Source organism: Magallana gigas, chromosome 8 (genome assembly GCF_963853765.1).
Source record: "Magallana gigas chromosome 8, xbMagGiga1.1, whole genome shotgun sequence".
Taxonomy (NCBI): domain Eukaryota; kingdom Metazoa; phylum Mollusca; class Bivalvia; order Ostreida; family Ostreidae; genus Magallana; species Magallana gigas.
This window is the reverse complement of record NC_088860.1, coordinates 23,104,828-23,121,347: the sequence shown is the minus strand read 5'-3', so window position 1 is coordinate 23,121,347 and position 16,520 is coordinate 23,104,828. Positions and strand designations below refer to the sequence as shown.

Genomic DNA, 16,520 nt, shown 5'->3' with positions numbered 1-16,520 from the left:
TTATTGATATTGAATACAAAATCATAATTCCTTAAAATATTCGTTCAAAGTCAATATTTTTATGCTCCTGATAATGTTCGTATCATTTGAGAATTTTAAAAAAGAATAAAATACCCATTAATTTTTATGCTTATGATAGTCGAAACGGTTACCGTGGTTACGTACGCCACATGTACATTTAACATGACGATTGTAAATGTACAGTCTACAGCATACGTAAAAAAAAAAAAATTAAAAACCATTCAAACAATCAATTTTAATTAACGTGAGATATCAGCGCCCATAAGTAAACCATTATTTTCTTCTTTTTCCCTATGAAGTCCAAAGGGTTTTTTTTTTCAAACGGTAAACAGTGGAAATTTTATGAAAATTCTAAAACTGCTTACATGTACATAAATTAATAATTATTTATCATGATTATATCATGACTGATAATTCTAGTTTATCATCGTAAAATGTAGAACTTACTTTAAAGATATTTTAGAAAACCAAACAATAGCGTTGAATCCAATTTATCATCGGGCACGATTTTTTTTAGACATTTAATTCGGGCTCGAAATGTAAAAGTCTTTTATTTACATCCGGGCAGTTTGTATCCAAAGCAATACACAACATTCTTCCGGCGACGCATTTTGGTGAATAAATCTTCGGAGAGTTTGTCTCTTATTTCATCCAAAATGAGTCGAGGAACAAATAGTATTCTAAGTGAGATAGAATGGGACGAAGGCTTAAGTATGCCTGTGGCGAATGCCGAAAACAAAGCGTTGGAAGACCAGGTAAAACCTTTGAAAAATGCTTATGTTGCCATTGTTGGATGAATCCCCCCCCCCCCCCCCCCTTCGTAAATAATTATCGCTATGATTTTGTAATATATATCACTTAGAATATCTTTACAGAATACTTATCATTTCATTTTTGTTTTCGTTAATATCATTAAACTTAATTTTACAACATTTAGATCTTTGTTTCATGTTTTCATTGACAAATTTTTGATACACAGATTCAAGATAGACAGAAGAGGGTAGTTGCTGCCACAAATGATTTGGAAGAATTTGATGACCGCATCCATGCTATGTCTGAACATCTTAAGAATGTTCGACAGGAGCTACAACACACACAGGTTTGGAAATAGGATTGCTGATTTGTGTAAACATAAACCGATAAATGCTTTTGTATCTAATATGTAAACGGTGTGACCGTTGGACCGAGCGCAGATATAACACAGTGCAGTTTGATTTTTGTAGATCAAAATTTATTTGAACGCACTCAGTAGGATCCCCCTGGTTGCCTACTCAAATCATTAGCTAAAGTTTAAGTAAACGTTGCGTGCTCAATCGACATTATGACGTCATGTTTCAGACGTAAAACGTACATGTTTTGTCTTCGGAAATAGCCGAAGAGAGTAACGTTATTCCGAACTTTTTTTAAATTTCTTCTTTCATTGTTTATCGATTTAATTCATATAAATAACGGGGTAATAAAATCGAATACTTTATTCAGTATCTAAAAGTTCAGTTCTTGATGGTAATGTTTTTAATTTCCATCTGATAATTTGATAAGATATACATAGAACTAGTCGTGTTTCTTGATTGAAGCACTTTTGAAGCTTATCTGGTGTCCTCTTTTATTTCTTTTAATTCAAATTACCTATTATTGAAACACTAGAAAATTTTAATCGAGTTTAGGGGCAATAAACATCGATAAGTACCAGTCAATCACTGTTCGAACTAACTTTTTAAAAACAAAATGGCTGCCAATATGGCGGCGCCCAGGGCTGGAAGAAAATTTTTTTGGCCTTAGTACCCCTGATTCAACTTTCATTTTTCACTGATTTTCTTATATATACGTGTTACCATTAATCCTCGCTTCGCGAGGCGGGCTTCGCCCACCTCTCGCTGCGCTCGGTATAAGTACATGTCATGTACCTATTGATTTGCACAAATCAGATTATTTCATTAAATTCAAAGAATTACATTGTTTTGTGATACATTTATAAGCTACACCAACTTGTTTTTTTTTTAAACTGTTTTATTGATAATGATTTATTTTAATCGTTTTTCTTTATATTTTTTTTTTACAGGGTCTTACAAATGCCCGCAAAAAAGAGATTGACACAGAAAATCACATGTTGATGATAGCTCAAAGAGAAGAAGGCCGTCTTAAACAAGAAGTCAGAAAATTGGAGAAAGAGCTAGAGGAATTCAAAGAGAAAAAGAATGTTTTTGAGGTACTTTTCTTTAATTTTATGGTGCTTTATTATGGCAAAGCATATAAGTATTATAATTATCTTATACACAATCTTGTTTGCCAAAAATTAATCCTGTATATTAATATCGATACCAAGCAAATTTGCTGTACTGCAGATTGATTTTTATGAAAAATTTTTATTTTTCAGAACAACATATTCAAGCAAACACAGAAGTTGGAGGAGATGAAATCCCAGATGAACTGGGATCAGCAGGCTTTGGAGGCATGGCTGGAAGAGTCAGCAAGGAAGGATGAGGACTCCATGGCCATTCAGAAATACACTCGACAAGATGAAAGCAAAATCAAGGTCAGTGCTTCATTGCATAGTATGATTGCAGTTTAATTTTTTTCTTTTTTTCTTTTTTTTTTTTTTAATGATTTTATTCACATCATGTTATAAATAAGGAATGGAGGAAATTACCTTGAATCTTGATATTTTCAGAAGAATAGAGGATGATTAATGTTTACTTCACTGTGTTTATCAGTAACTTGATATTCTTCATCTGTGTGAAAAATAATTGAACCACTTTAAGCATACCAGGAATGTGACAGACATTTATACATTACTATTTTTTGGGGGATTTTCAGGAATTGTCATTAAGAATGGAAAGACTAACAGATGACTCCAAGCAGAAAAAGCATGTACTTGAACATGAAACAACAGAAACCTTAACAGCTCAGATTGAACTGGACAAAACTGCCGAGGACTTCCGAAAGGCTCATCAAGAGCGTCAAAACTTGATAGAACAGTGGGAACATACTATTGAGCAAATGCAGCGTCGTGACAAAGAAATGGATCTCCTTGCAGCGGTTTGTTCTTGTTTTACCTTATATGTAATGTATAGATTTGGCTTCTTCTTTCAATTGTGATGATACATACATTAAAATGACCCTAATCTGTAAGGAAAATCAAATTGTAGAAATTGGCAAGAGTGAAAGCAGAAGTTAGAAAGAGGGAAGAAAATATTAAAGAGAAACAGTATTTCCTGGAAAATGAAATAGAGAATAACAAAGAATGTGAAAAGAAGATTTCACAGGCAGAGAGGATGTCAGCCAAATTTAGAATTGATTACCAAGAGGCAGAAACACAGAGAGTGCAGTTCCAAGATGAGGTTTGTAGTTGTAGGCTTAATATCAAATAACCAGCCAATCATGAATACCGGTATTTCTTTCTTTCACTCATGATGTCTGTGCATAATATCTTTTAGTTGGATGCCTTGAAACGCACTGTTGACCGCACTGCTACTGACCTTGAGGTCACAAGGTCACAGGTCTCTCAGCTGAAGAAGGATGTCCAAGAGAAAACCAACAAGTAAGTATATTTTCGGTAGTTTTATTATTACCTCAAAATTTTGTCAGTGGAAGTCCATAGTACTTTCACAACATACTGGTAAATGATAAAATTCATAGAAATATTTTTTGACACTTTTCAGACTTCAAATGGCAAAAGATTTGAGGGAAACTTTGGTGGAAAAACTAAAGATAGCCACAGAGTCAACCCTAAGTGCCGAGGAAAGAGCTGCACGCATGGACGAGCTGTTGGAAGAGGAGGAGAAGGTGCAGAAAGAGTATGACCAAAAGCTGAAGGCCCTCCGGGACCTCCAGTTCAGGAAGACCCAGGAGCTGCATGAATGTAAAGTGAAGGAGAGGAACACAGAAGCTGAAATTCAGGTCAGTAGTCTTTGGAGTTCCAGTAAACATATTGAATTTGTATCTTTAATGCCATGCATATATTATGGCATATTTTTGAGAATATATAAAGAAATGCCCTAAATCAAATCTTTCCTTACTTGCTGAAAAGTGAATAATCAATGCCAAATACTAAATACTTTGTATGGGTAAAGTACATGTACATGATATTAAACTGTCGTTTCATGTTTTTCTTGGATTTTAGGGAAGCCAAGCGGCCATTCGTAACCTCAACAGTAAGATATCCAAAGTGGACACAGATGCCCTCAAACAACAAGAAATCATATACAATCAGGTATGCAGCATTCATTAAATAGTATATACTGATTATTTCACTTCAGGTTGCCTTAAAAATATAGGATGGCTGGTCAAGTTTGTATATAGTTTGTAACTAAATTACCCGGTGTCATATAATATTTTGATACCGCGAAATATTGAACCCGGGTTCAATATATTATGCGATATTATGAACCCGGGTTCAAAATATCGCTGCGATATATTGAACCCCCCCATAAAATATTGAACCCCGGGTTTAAATGATACAGATATCTCAGTATATAAGGGTTAATTTTATGACTCTGTTATGAGTATAATGTTGTTTCAAATCAATGTAGGACTTTGCTGTTCAACAACTTGAGAGGAGAATTAACAGAATGCAGGGAGAGCGAAGCAACGAAGAAAAGATTGCCTTGGAAGCCAAAATCAAGGATCTGAACGATGACTTGGACCAGAGGAATAACACTCACACTTTGTTGACCCTCCAACTCAAGAGGCTTCAGGTACATGCCAAAATAAATTAATCTGAAAAAAAATTATGAAGAACGATATTTTTATTTCATTTTTCATTGATAAAAACGAGCAATTTTGAAATAATTTATTCTGTTTCAAGTTATAAAAAATCAGTTTTAGTATGCATGTTTTTGTCTTTGGATATAAATTTTGCAAGACTTATGTATCTATTATAATGTTATGTAAGCAAGATTATATATTCTTTGTATTCTATAATAGCAAAATATCTACATTAAGTGGGGATATCTGATACTTTTTCTAGGATGACATTCGCAGAGTTAAGAGAGACCTGGAGAAGTCAGGGGCGGAGAAGGGTGACATGACCAGTAAGATAGAGGAGCTCAACCTGTACAACGACAGCTCAGAGAAAGAGCTGAGGAAAATCATACGAAACAAACAGGTTAGAATTAAGCTTGTTTAAGGGAGACAACTGAAAAACAAAATTTTCCATATACATGTATTATTCAGTATGAATATGACACATATATATGCCATTTTTAGTTCCATAGATTATTGAACACAAATACATGAAAAACTTAATGAATTACAGAATGTGATGCATAGATAATTGAATTCAAATTCATGAAAAGGTTAATGAATTAATGAATATGATGGATGTCAGTTTTAGTTTGGTAGATAATTGATCACAAATACATTCATGGAAAAGTTTATGAATTCATGAATATGATACATGTCATTTTATTTGAATTTTGTAGGATATGATGGTGGATCAGAATATTCTCAAACTTGAAATCAAGAGACTAAGAGAGATGCTGAATTCTAGGGCAGATGAAGTGTTTGGTTTAGAGAAGCGAAGGCTGCAGTTGGAAACGGTATTGAACTTTGAACTTTAATTTGTCAATGGATTATTATCCACAAAAAAAATTTGATGAGCTTGATAACGGTAAAGTTAAAAATAAAACGGACAAATTATGAAACAATCGATCAAAAGTAATACGGATATGATTTTTAGGAAGAAAATGTACCGTTACTGAAATTGTTTGCCATAACTGTTTAATGATTATTTGAAAATTTGACTACTTGCCTGTAAAAAAGGCCATGAATGAGAGACACCAAGAGATAGGTATACACAAGGAGATGTTAGATGCTCAGTATCGTGCTGCTTCGGCTGAGAGGCAGCAGATCTCTGCCGAATTACACGAACGAATCTCCAAGATTGAGAAATTAAAAAGCAGGTCTGTTTGTCATGTTATTTTGAATGGCTACTCTGAAGCTCACTGTGAAAGCTAGAATTGGAGCCATAAAAACTAAGAACAGCTTACTTTTAATCTCTACCTCACTTTACTTTTTTCCGCTTTATATTCCTTTTGTCACAGTGAGATTAGACCAAAAGTGAGCGCTAATTAGTTTTATGGAGCCAGGATTTTTTAAAGTAATATTTAAAAACTAACAATTCAGGAAATGAAATGGTTTTTTTGCGGGGGGGAGGGGGTTTCCATTTCATGTGCTCACAGCTAGCTTCAGGTGGTCACGAATTTTTTTTTAAGTTTGGTTAATTAGTTTTAAATAATTTGTGCCAGGCGATGAAAGAGAGGCGGCAAGAAATATTCATTCATAAGGAGATGTTGGAGGCACAGCATCGTTCTGCTAACACAGAGCGTCAGCAAATCAGCGCAGAGCTGCAAGAGAGAATATCAAAGATAGATAAATTAAGGAAGAGGTTGGTCCGAGGCTGACTTTAGATACTAGAATGTCTGCATGTCTCTCCAAAACATTACATATACTTTCCTTTATTTCTCAGATTACCTCAATCCCATTTTTCTGACTTTTATTAATATTTGATTTCATCTTATATATCTCAATGAAATGTTGATATGCAAGCTATTTACTGTTTTACACTAAGTCTTAATCTTTTTCTTTTATGCATGAGCAGAGTCCTTGAAACTTATTTTACCTTTCTACTTATCTGTCTGTATCTCTGTCTATGATGAATGTGATAGCATTTAGATGAATATTTCTGTAAACCAATACTGTAGATTCCCTATATTATGCCATTACCTAATTCCGCATTTCAACAATTTTGCATTAAATTGCCAGAATATAACATCATGAATGCCAAATCCTTACCATAGCTATAGTTTCATTTTGTTAACAGCTGTCTGAAAAATAAAAGCAAGATTTTAAATTCTGCCAGATGTGGATTCTCAATTTTACGCGAATATCAATTTCTCCTGTTTAATTAGGAATCTACAGTAATCTGTTTGTTGTATGTAATCTGACCTCTGCCATGTTATACAGAGTAACTGTCTTTTATATCTTTCCTTTTACTTTCTTTACCTTTAACTGTGTTGATATCCTCTTTTGTTAATTTGCATGAAAATATATTTTTTCAGTAAAATTATGTGAATTCTTGCACTATACATTTTTGTCAGTCTTCACATACATTCTTAAAAAAAATGTGAACATGTCTCATTAATTAATTTTTCCAAAATTTTATCAGTTATGAAAACAGAGCATCATGAGTATCAGTGATGTGATATTTCGATGATCTAGATAATTAAACTATATTTTAGTTAGATTGTTTTTACTTTGTGAACTTTATATCGAAAACAGTTTTTTTATTCATTGGAAAAAATATATTAAAGCTTTAGAGTATCAAAATTTAATGATACATTTAATAATGATTAAATCATATTTAAATTTTTTTTTTACTTGGCAAACCTTATTTTATTAAAAAAAATTGTGAATTCCAGATATGAAATCCTGATGGTTTCCATGGCACCTCCAGAGGGAGAGGAGGAAAGATCACAAGCTTATTATGTCATCAAGGTATGTGTGAAACCCTCAAAATAAAAAAGATATTCATACTTCAAGCCTATCCCCCCCCCCCCCCCCCCCCCGCCAATAAAAATTGAACTTTTCTACTTTATGATTCTGCTGGATTGTTTGACATCGATTTTTGAATCTAATCCTGTTGATCTGAATCTGTTGTGATTAGGCTGCTCAGGAGAAGGAGGAACTCCAGAGAGAGGGAGATGATCTGGATGCCAAGATCCGGAAGGCTGAGAAGGAGATCCGGGCCCTGGAGAACACCCTGAAACTGATGAACAACCGGAACGAAACGTACAGGAAAAGCTTCAACAAAGTCACAGAGTCTAGTGAGTCCTACATGTAATTGTAAAAGTGTTTAACATGTAAACCAGAACGCTTGGTCCTTACCAGAATTAATGTTTCTATATAAATCTTTTTCCTCTTTTTGCTAAGAATGACATTGAACATTTTCAATTACAGCATAGTAAGATTGAGTCGTAGCATTAAAAAGAATTAAGAAACATAGTGCATGTTCTTTCATCTAATACTGTGCAATCATTAGAATTAACAATGGGTCAGTTTTGGGGGTTTTTTTTCCGTTTTACAAATTATATTATCTGAAGTCAAAGACCTATTTCTGCCTAGTCCACCAAAATAACCTTCCCAAGAACCTGTAATAACAAAAGTCAACAAAAATTTGCCTTCCCAAAATTAGATGATTTCTTTTTACAGTGTATATGATAGTTTAATATACCGGTATATAAGGTAGAATTGCCCTCATGTGTGTCCTCTTTGTTTTGCAGGTGATGAGATGGAGGAGAAAGGACAGCTCGAGGAGCAGATGAGGGCGGTCATGGACAAGTTCAAGTACAAGCGGCGTCAGATCCGCGAGCTCCAGGAGGACCTACAGACCATGAGTAACACCCTGGACAACCTCTCCAGGGACGAGCAGGCGTACGAGGAGATGATTGAGGAGAAGGAGGTAAGAACTATATAAACCCACTTAATACTGGATACTAGCCCAGCTGTCACCAACTTTCCTTTAGTCAATACTCAGCCTCAAATATGAGATTTCACGTACCCCAAACTTGTGCACTTTTTCTTTGAAGGATTTGAGTTGAGGAATGAGTTGAGGGATTTCAAAATTTTGGTGATGGTGGATTTAGTATACATAACAGTAAAACATTCATTATGAATTTTGCTTTTTTCAGAATAAGAGATTACAGCTGAATAAGGAACTGGATGATTTGAGAAACAAACTTGAGAGAGTAGCTAAGCAGGTAAATATCCAATGTACACACAGTGTATGTAATAATGTTATATAGGAAAATAACCTGAATAAAAATAAAGGCTTCAAAACCATGCACACCTGAACACATTTTTTTCATCTTTACAACAGTCGCCACAATGTTTCTATATAAAGATTTTATTAATTTTAGAACTCCAAATATGCCAGAGAGCTTAGATCAGCCAAGAAAGCCAAAGGGGAGACAAATGAGGAGGTAAATCTATGTTCTTTTCTTATTTTCCTTGTGATTTAATTAAAACAAATGCTAGAATCTTTATCATTTTCTATGTAACCATTTTTAGAAAAACCAACAACTTCTTTCAAAAATAAAGGTTTCTGAATAGTACCTAATCTAGAATTGTGTAACTGCTAGGATGAATTGATATTGAGATGGGTTTTTTTTTTTTTTTATGTACGTTATCTACAAGTAGTTGTCAGTACCGAGTTTCAGTATTGATGTATTTTCTTTACAGAAAGATTTTGATGTCCGTGAACTTCGTGAGTTCAACAGACAAATCATGCAACAGATCAGAGACGTTATCCAGAAGCATCCAGATATTGGCGAAGCTGTCAACATGTACTTCTCACAGGTCCAAAAACTTTCCAGATCTGTTAACAATCATTAATAGATTTACATGTAAAAAGACACTAAAAATGATTGAAAAATGCAGAGAGAAATGCGTTTTGTATATTTCTTCTCATTTATTGAATAACAATATATATTAAAGAAATGATGATTGAACAAGTTCTGATAACTCCTGTATGGTTTGTAGGCCAACCTTCCTCCCCCCACCCCAAGCGGTCGACAGCCGGGAAGTGCCCGCAGTAGTCTAGGATCCGTCCGTAGTAGTTCCAGCATCAAATCACCCCTCGGTAGTGGGAGACCAACACCAGTCCAGATAGGCGCAGAATTTGGGGGTAATTAGCATCAGCTTACATTTATATATATCTATTGTCATGTTTTGCTAGTTTCAGGATTTTGAAATTTAAAAGAAATGGTAAAAGTTATCCTTATTTCTATTATTGCATAAACCGATAACCCTCATTGTAATTATGAGGAAGGATTTTATGTTACTTACTTGTATACAAATGTATTTTCAAAAATTACTATAGATTATATACATGTAAATCTATAATATTGGTTTTTGTTTTTAACCAAGAAGCTTTATAAATATCTTTCTACTTTTTCTGTCTTGCTTAATACCTCAAACCTTAATGTAGTTATTTTGAAAAAATTTTCTCATCATTAAATAGAACTTTTAAAAAATTTTGATAAATTTCCGTGTATTTTTTTTTTGGAACATTGTGCCATATGTTTAATTGATATCATACTTTTGTTTCAGCAATGGGTTCCCCTGCCGGTTCCCGTAGCTCCAGCTCCATGGGAAGCGTCAGGAGTTCAGGAAGCAGAGCCGGAACAGGGAGGCGGTAGGAAGTCATTCCCTCCGTACAACCATCCGTCCAGGATCTACAATGTATCTTAACCGACTGTGATAATATAAGCCGGAGGCTGAGGCATACACAATTTTTTTTTTAAAATTTTGTTTGTGAATGCTTTATTGAAGGACTGTATGAGTGTGTGAATGGTTCTATTAAAAACTTCTTTGTACTATACTATCTTTGATGTCTGTAAATCTATGTTGTGAACTTGAAAGAATGAGAAGAAATATTTGTAAATTGATACTGTTTTGTTTAATATGTAGACTGAAGTAAATTATTTCACTGAATTTAGTTTTATCTAGGAGTAAAAAATGTTTCAAAATTTTTTAAAATGCTGCTCTATTTTGTAAAAATGATAAATAAATCAATTGAATGCAGCAATGGGTAACACTGACCACAAATTTTGTTTTGCAAATATTAAAAAAGATCTTTTATTAGGCCCAAGAGAACTATTATAACAAGCACATTTGCATTGTGTTTCATGATTCTGAACGATAAAGAAGTGCAATATAGATAGAATGACGTAAGCTCCAGACTTTGTCCGCGTAAATCTTTATAAACCCGTAGATTCTGAAAGATTTCTGATCAGTGTGTAATAGAAATAGAAGAAAAAAATGAAAGTAAAAGTTTTTCCAGACGCACTAAAATCAATGCTTTCAAATGCCAGCAGACTTCATGAGAATAAAATCGCGGAATCCAATTAGAGGGCGATTTGGAGACTGACAGTTTTGTTGGATTCATGGACTAGATTTTAATGGAGGGGGGCTTTCAGATGGCGGTCTAGAATACGGGAGATAAAGCCCAAACTAAATCCCATATCGCTTGGAGCGATCTAGCGGCCCAATGGATCGGGGCTTGATTGACATTCGGTGTTTAGGCTCCAGTCTCTGTCCTCGATGACCAGATTAAATCGGCGGTTGATCTTTTCATTTTTATTTCAGGAGTAAACTTTCCACTAAAACGGAGATATAACCATTGCTTTATAATTAGATAGATCAACCCTGTTTAATGCAAGTCGGATTACCTCGATCGAGTCCATTCATGATACCTAGACATGTATATTTAAACCTCCGTACCTAATATTCAATGTAAATTTTCTTTGGCGTGCAAGGCTTTCGCGTGTTGGGGCTAAAATTAAATATTACAGTTTGATGTTTGTGTACTGTGAACATACAAATGTATTATATGTACACACTTCCAGTAAAGCCAGGCGTCGATAATGAGAAAATGAAGTTACTAATTCCAGGGACGTATATACTAACTGTTAGTATATACGTCCCTCCTAATTCTATTTTAAATTATGGGTTTTTTTTATTATTGCATAATCAAAATTTGCATATGAATGCAATTTTACACATCAATTGGATTACATGTATTCCGTAACGCCATTCGGTCAATCACAGGGTCTTCGACTATGAAAAAGAGAAAGAGAGAGAACGAGTGAAAAAGATAACTAAACTTTTAAAATCGAAAAAAAAAATGTATTTTTCTTCAACGAATTTGTCTTGTAATGAATTCTTCAATGAATTCTCGTGTTTCGAAATACGGTCACAGATAATTAATATCCCAACCTTTGCTTTGTTGTTGTTACTTCTAATTGTCAATAACAAAACATGACTAGTACTGTCATTTATAAAATTATACTACAACTGAACGAGATCTCTCTCTCTCTCTCTCTCTCTCTCTCTCTCTCTCTCTCTCTCTCTCTCTCTCTCTCTCTCTCTCTCTCTCTCTCTCTCTCTCTCTCTCTCTCTCTCTTAATGCACCATGCCTTAACATATCCTTCGTCCGCATGCTCAGCCCTTGCAGTCGGCACCAACTTGATGTACTTTGAAGTTCAAACACTAAGTTGTTATCAAACATGCGGGTGGAATTTTTTGTAGAGATGAGATATCAGCAAATATCATGTGGGAAGACTCCTCTGTGTTTCTGGTGTTTGAAATCGGAGCCCAGGTCCTTGTATTTGAACTGGCGGTGTCATTACTGTGTTTGCTTTAGGAGCCGGTGACATAGATGTCGGGTGTGAATCAAACAAAAGAATTGCTCCCTGACATGACCGAAACATTGTTGTGACGCATAGTTCAATTACGTTACAAATGAGTGCCTTTTCATAGATATCCCTTCAGATATTCCTTCATGCCTTTACGATAACAGAACATGACATCACGTCAAATGGACTGTAAATGATCTGATAGACCGAGAAAATAAGATTGTAACACGAGATCAATTAAAGATTAAAATCGGTGTTCATAATTAAGATCTGAAATCTGTTAGCTCGAAAATTCACACGAAATTTCCCATCGTAGAGAATTCTGGGTTTTAATTGAATAGTAAAGAGTTCGGAATGGTTTTAATAAAGAGATATTTTCTCTTTTATTTGCCTACACAGGTACATGTAAACAAACATGCAGTAAAGATCAATACATAACCAATTATACACATTTTCTAATTCTGTTCGCCGCGGTCCTTTGATAACAAAACAATCAGGTATGCAAACATACACTGCAAATAAATGTCTAGAACTGAAATCGTGAATACCCCAAATATATCACCAAAAACTGAACAAACCCATCAGTCAGGAAATTAACGCAGTAAAATATTTTAGTACCTATTTGATTGATTACAATAACTTTCATCAGGTTAAGGATATTTGTCGTATATATAAATAATGTAAAGATCTAACAAAAAAACCAAAACTGTTCTAAACGTTTTGCTTTCAAGCACCTTCCAACTGGACGAGGAAATATTGATAATATTGATAATAAATTGGTTCATCTGATACCATAAGCGCAATGCAAATATGTAGAAACCGTTTGGAAACTAATAGAATTCTACTTGATAATTCCATAATGATAGTACATGTATATTTATTCTATTGAATCGTCTTTCTTTCGGTCTTTATGTTATGTGTCCCTTTTATAATGAATTGTCTTTAATGGCACCAGAAAACTAGTGATACTACTCAGCTAAAGGAATTGAGAGAGCCTTGAAAGGGTTTACATAGGCATAGCCTGTTGCCCAATCCTTTTGAATTATTATTAAAATATGTTTAAATTAAAAATTAAAAGGAATTGAGGAAATGTCTATATATAACTGTTGAAATTTAACTGACTTCGACCAAAAAGTTTGATTTATTAATTCTTTGAGATACTTTAAACCATTGCGATGTTACATCAAATGCACTTTTCAGTAGAACTTCTATGTCGATGATACGACCACCAATATCTGATAACTGTAGCAGTAATTATGTGATAGTAGATAATTTACCGATGAAAGAAAGTAATTTGTAATACAGATAATGCTGATAAAACCGTGTAACAAAGTATGCTCGTAACACAAGCTGGCAATGTTGCAAATATATTGGTTCTTAACTGGCGGTTGACACAAAACTTTTCAATTCCTTCGCGCGCCGGAATCTGCTAATGACAGCAACGATTGTACCTCATTGATCTGGCAATGTATTCCAATTCCGTGACTTTGACAGGAATCGGGCTCATGTTAAAACGGATTACACCCGCATCTCATCTCTTGTTTGTGTTTTTGCGAGCAAGAATTATAAGAAAAGAGCATTAAATATTTATAGCTTCAATAGATGAGAGTTACTATGGTATAAATATATGTGGGTGCATCTTCTGGTATTTCGCTGGTGTAACACTGACTTTTTGTTTCTGTTGTTTCTAAGGAAGCCAACGAAAATATAACAATTGAAAACATATCTTACAGCACAAAAGTAAACGACCAAGACGACATTCGTGTACCTTACGGCACAAATGCATTATAATGAAAACCTCCCATGAAAAAAACCCAAATGAAAACCTTTACGCAAACAACATATCTTTGTGTCCAAATAAAATCACCGCGTAGACAACATATTCTAGTAGAAATACGTGGCACATTAATAAAAAAAAAACCAAAAAAACCCCCCCAAAAAACCAAAAAAAAAACCCCAAAAAACCCATATCTTACAACACAAATACAAACCTCGTCCATTTACACAAAAAATATTAGACAACATAGGAGGCCAGTAAAAATGCTTAAATATAGTCGTCAATCAAAAAAAATAAATAATAATACCGTACGCGCAATAAAAACTACAATTAAATATTATGCATATACGAACACCTTTTTGAAGAACATATAAAATAGATATAATTTTATGCAACTGTCATTTATTGACTACGTTATAATATATTGTTTTTTATGTTTACATATTTGCGTTGCCGATTTGTTATACATGTAGTTGTAATATACATGCAAGTACAGGTAGTTGCACTCCTGCGTTGTAACTCAAGTAAGCAGTATGGTACCTTGTACTCTTAAAGGTTATTTAATTAGCCTGAGAGTTATCAGTCCAACACATGTTGTCTTCCTCCCCCCCCCAAAAGATTTGTTTGTGTGGACGATAAATCAGATCTAGGAGGATGATTGTTTCATATTTCAGTGAACAAGGGGTGGATACACTATGAGCGCTATCGGGTGTGCCCAAGGTCCCTGGCCATTTAGCATTCATGTCATTTTTTGCGACGAATCAAGCCCCTTTATCTAAAAACATTTCTATTTATTCATAAAGGTTAAATACCAACGTGTTTACAATTAAAAAAAAGTAGATAACAATACCCATCGGACATTGAACTCTTGCACATGACTCGACAACTTTCAGAGGACTCAACAACTTTTTGAGGGACCATGACTTAAGCTCAAAATACCGTGCATACAACGTGGCAACCTCGACGCGACATTACAGATTAAAATAGTTATGAAACTTTGGATACACACTGAGAAATATAGATACGTTTGTTCTTCAAATCTATATGTATAAGCTTATTAGATACAATCTTTATTTACAACAACAACGCAATGTAATGTTCGTCCAGTGCATGCTTTCATTTCCGTACGAAAATAATGAATTCAAGAAATTCAAGTTTTTCTTCTTTCAATGTTGTGCATACAAGCGTTTACTTGTTTGTTTGTTTGTTTGTGTAAAACATGGCAGAGATTATCATTCCATATCTATCTCGGGGCGGCATGGTCAATTACCTTTTAGAACAAATTGCGCAACTGTTATCTTTTAATCTTTTTTTTCTTTTAACAGATTAAGTTGAATATTTTTTTTAGCAAGGACATTTGTAAATTGGCGCTGTGTTTCGGTAACCAAAAACAAGAAAAAGGAAAAGAATGGATTGTTAACAAAATATTGCAAGGTTTCCTTGTGTTTAAATGCTGTTTTTATGAAATTTGCATATGATAGTCATACTTTCCCACAGTTTATGATAGTCATTTGACTATTGGACACAGTCATTCAATATTATCTAAAATCGTGGAATTTATCCAAATTCCAAATAAATTATAGGCTAAACGAGCTAACGTGTTTATATAAATGGTGTGGGTTTTTTTTTCTCCAAAGCAAAATTTGAAATTCGATACATTTGAGCGCTGCAAGAAAAAATAAAGTCCTTCTAAAATGAATTATCATCAAAACACTTCTCCATAGCGCCGTCAATCAAATCTTGGTCAAGTAATGATTCCTTTACATTAAAAATACAATTTTACGATTTTGATATCACAATACGCCTCTTCCTGCAACAATAGATATATAGCCTGGAGAGGTTATAACATAGCATCGAGCTCTCATTACCTATCATCTGAATCTGCATGAATTAACACCACTCATCTCCTGTAGTTTTTAAAATAAGAATTTAAAAGAAATGTCTTATCATGGTTGAAAATTGTTATACCCGTCCTCCCACCAATCATGAATAAGACTTCTAGATTGATGGTGATGTATCTCAAAGGGGTACAGAGTTCATAAATGTTTGTCACCAGAGAGTGCCAATCATTAAAATAACCATATTCCCACACATTATACACGTACCTGTAAAAAACCTTGCTTTAGATTCTTAAATCAGATTATGTCTTTTCGCTGACCATTTTATTTTTTTGGCCTTGTCTGTGGGGACATTCGTGTAACCCTACTACCTGTAATTTAGTGGACGCCTCCTTATATCTACCCACGAATTGGATAGATTTGTGTCGTCCATCCAAGGCACGGAAGGTAATGGCATATAAGCATACACCTTGGGTAGCCATGAACCAAGCATTTGACTGTCCACTTTATCGATATCTCCACAGGGGTCCGGACAGGTCTATCCCCATTTTGTCACGCCCCTTGTCACATGTAATTCCCCATTTTGGTGACCTGAGTATCTAATGTATCTCTCTGTAAATATCCGTGCATGCCATCTCAATATCTGTGGAAAAAAAGAAAGATCTCTCTGTAAATACATGTATCTGTCAT

The 16,520-nt window shown here is 34.4% G+C and overlaps 1 protein-coding gene across 2 annotated transcripts; it reads left to right on the top strand.

Moving 5' to 3' along the window:
* Window positions 1-585: 585 nt before the first annotated feature.
* Window positions 586-10,512, top strand: LOC105329019 (coiled-coil domain-containing protein 39). 2 transcript variants are annotated; one of them, XM_011430125.4, is made up of 21 exons: window positions 586-776; window positions 1,001-1,120; window positions 2,081-2,227; window positions 2,396-2,554; window positions 2,836-3,057; window positions 3,168-3,359; window positions 3,456-3,559; window positions 3,681-3,918; window positions 4,142-4,231; window positions 4,551-4,715; window positions 4,988-5,125; window positions 5,442-5,558; window positions 6,267-6,406; window positions 7,440-7,515; window positions 7,685-7,844; window positions 8,301-8,479; window positions 8,709-8,777; window positions 8,937-8,999; window positions 9,259-9,375; window positions 9,559-9,703; window positions 10,129-10,512. In XM_011430125.4, exons 1-21 carry the CDS (start codon window positions 678-680, stop codon window positions 10,215-10,217), a joined length of 2,829 nt encoding a protein of 942 aa, XP_011428427.3. In that variant the 5' UTR covers window positions 586-677; the 3' UTR covers window positions 10,218-10,512. The 2 variants fall into 2 exon arrangements, with proteins under 2 accessions (XP_011428427.3, XP_011428428.3); XM_011430126.4 differs by lacking the exon at window positions 6,267-6,406 and adding an exon at window positions 5,782-5,921.
* Window positions 10,513-16,520: the final 6,008 nt, after the last annotated feature.

Coding starts and splice junctions, on each gene's coding strand:
- LOC105329019 (XM_011430125.4), top strand. CDS start 678: ATGAGTCGAGGAACAAATAGTATTCTAAGTGAGATAGAATGGGACGAA. Junction 5,126..5,441: donor AAATCATACGAAACAAACAG/GTTAGAATTAAG, acceptor TGAATTTTGTAG/GATATGATGGTGGATCAGAA. Junction 5,559..6,266: donor GAAGGCTGCAGTTGGAAACG/GTATTGAACTTT, acceptor AATTTGTGCCAG/GCGATGAAAGAGAGGCGGCA.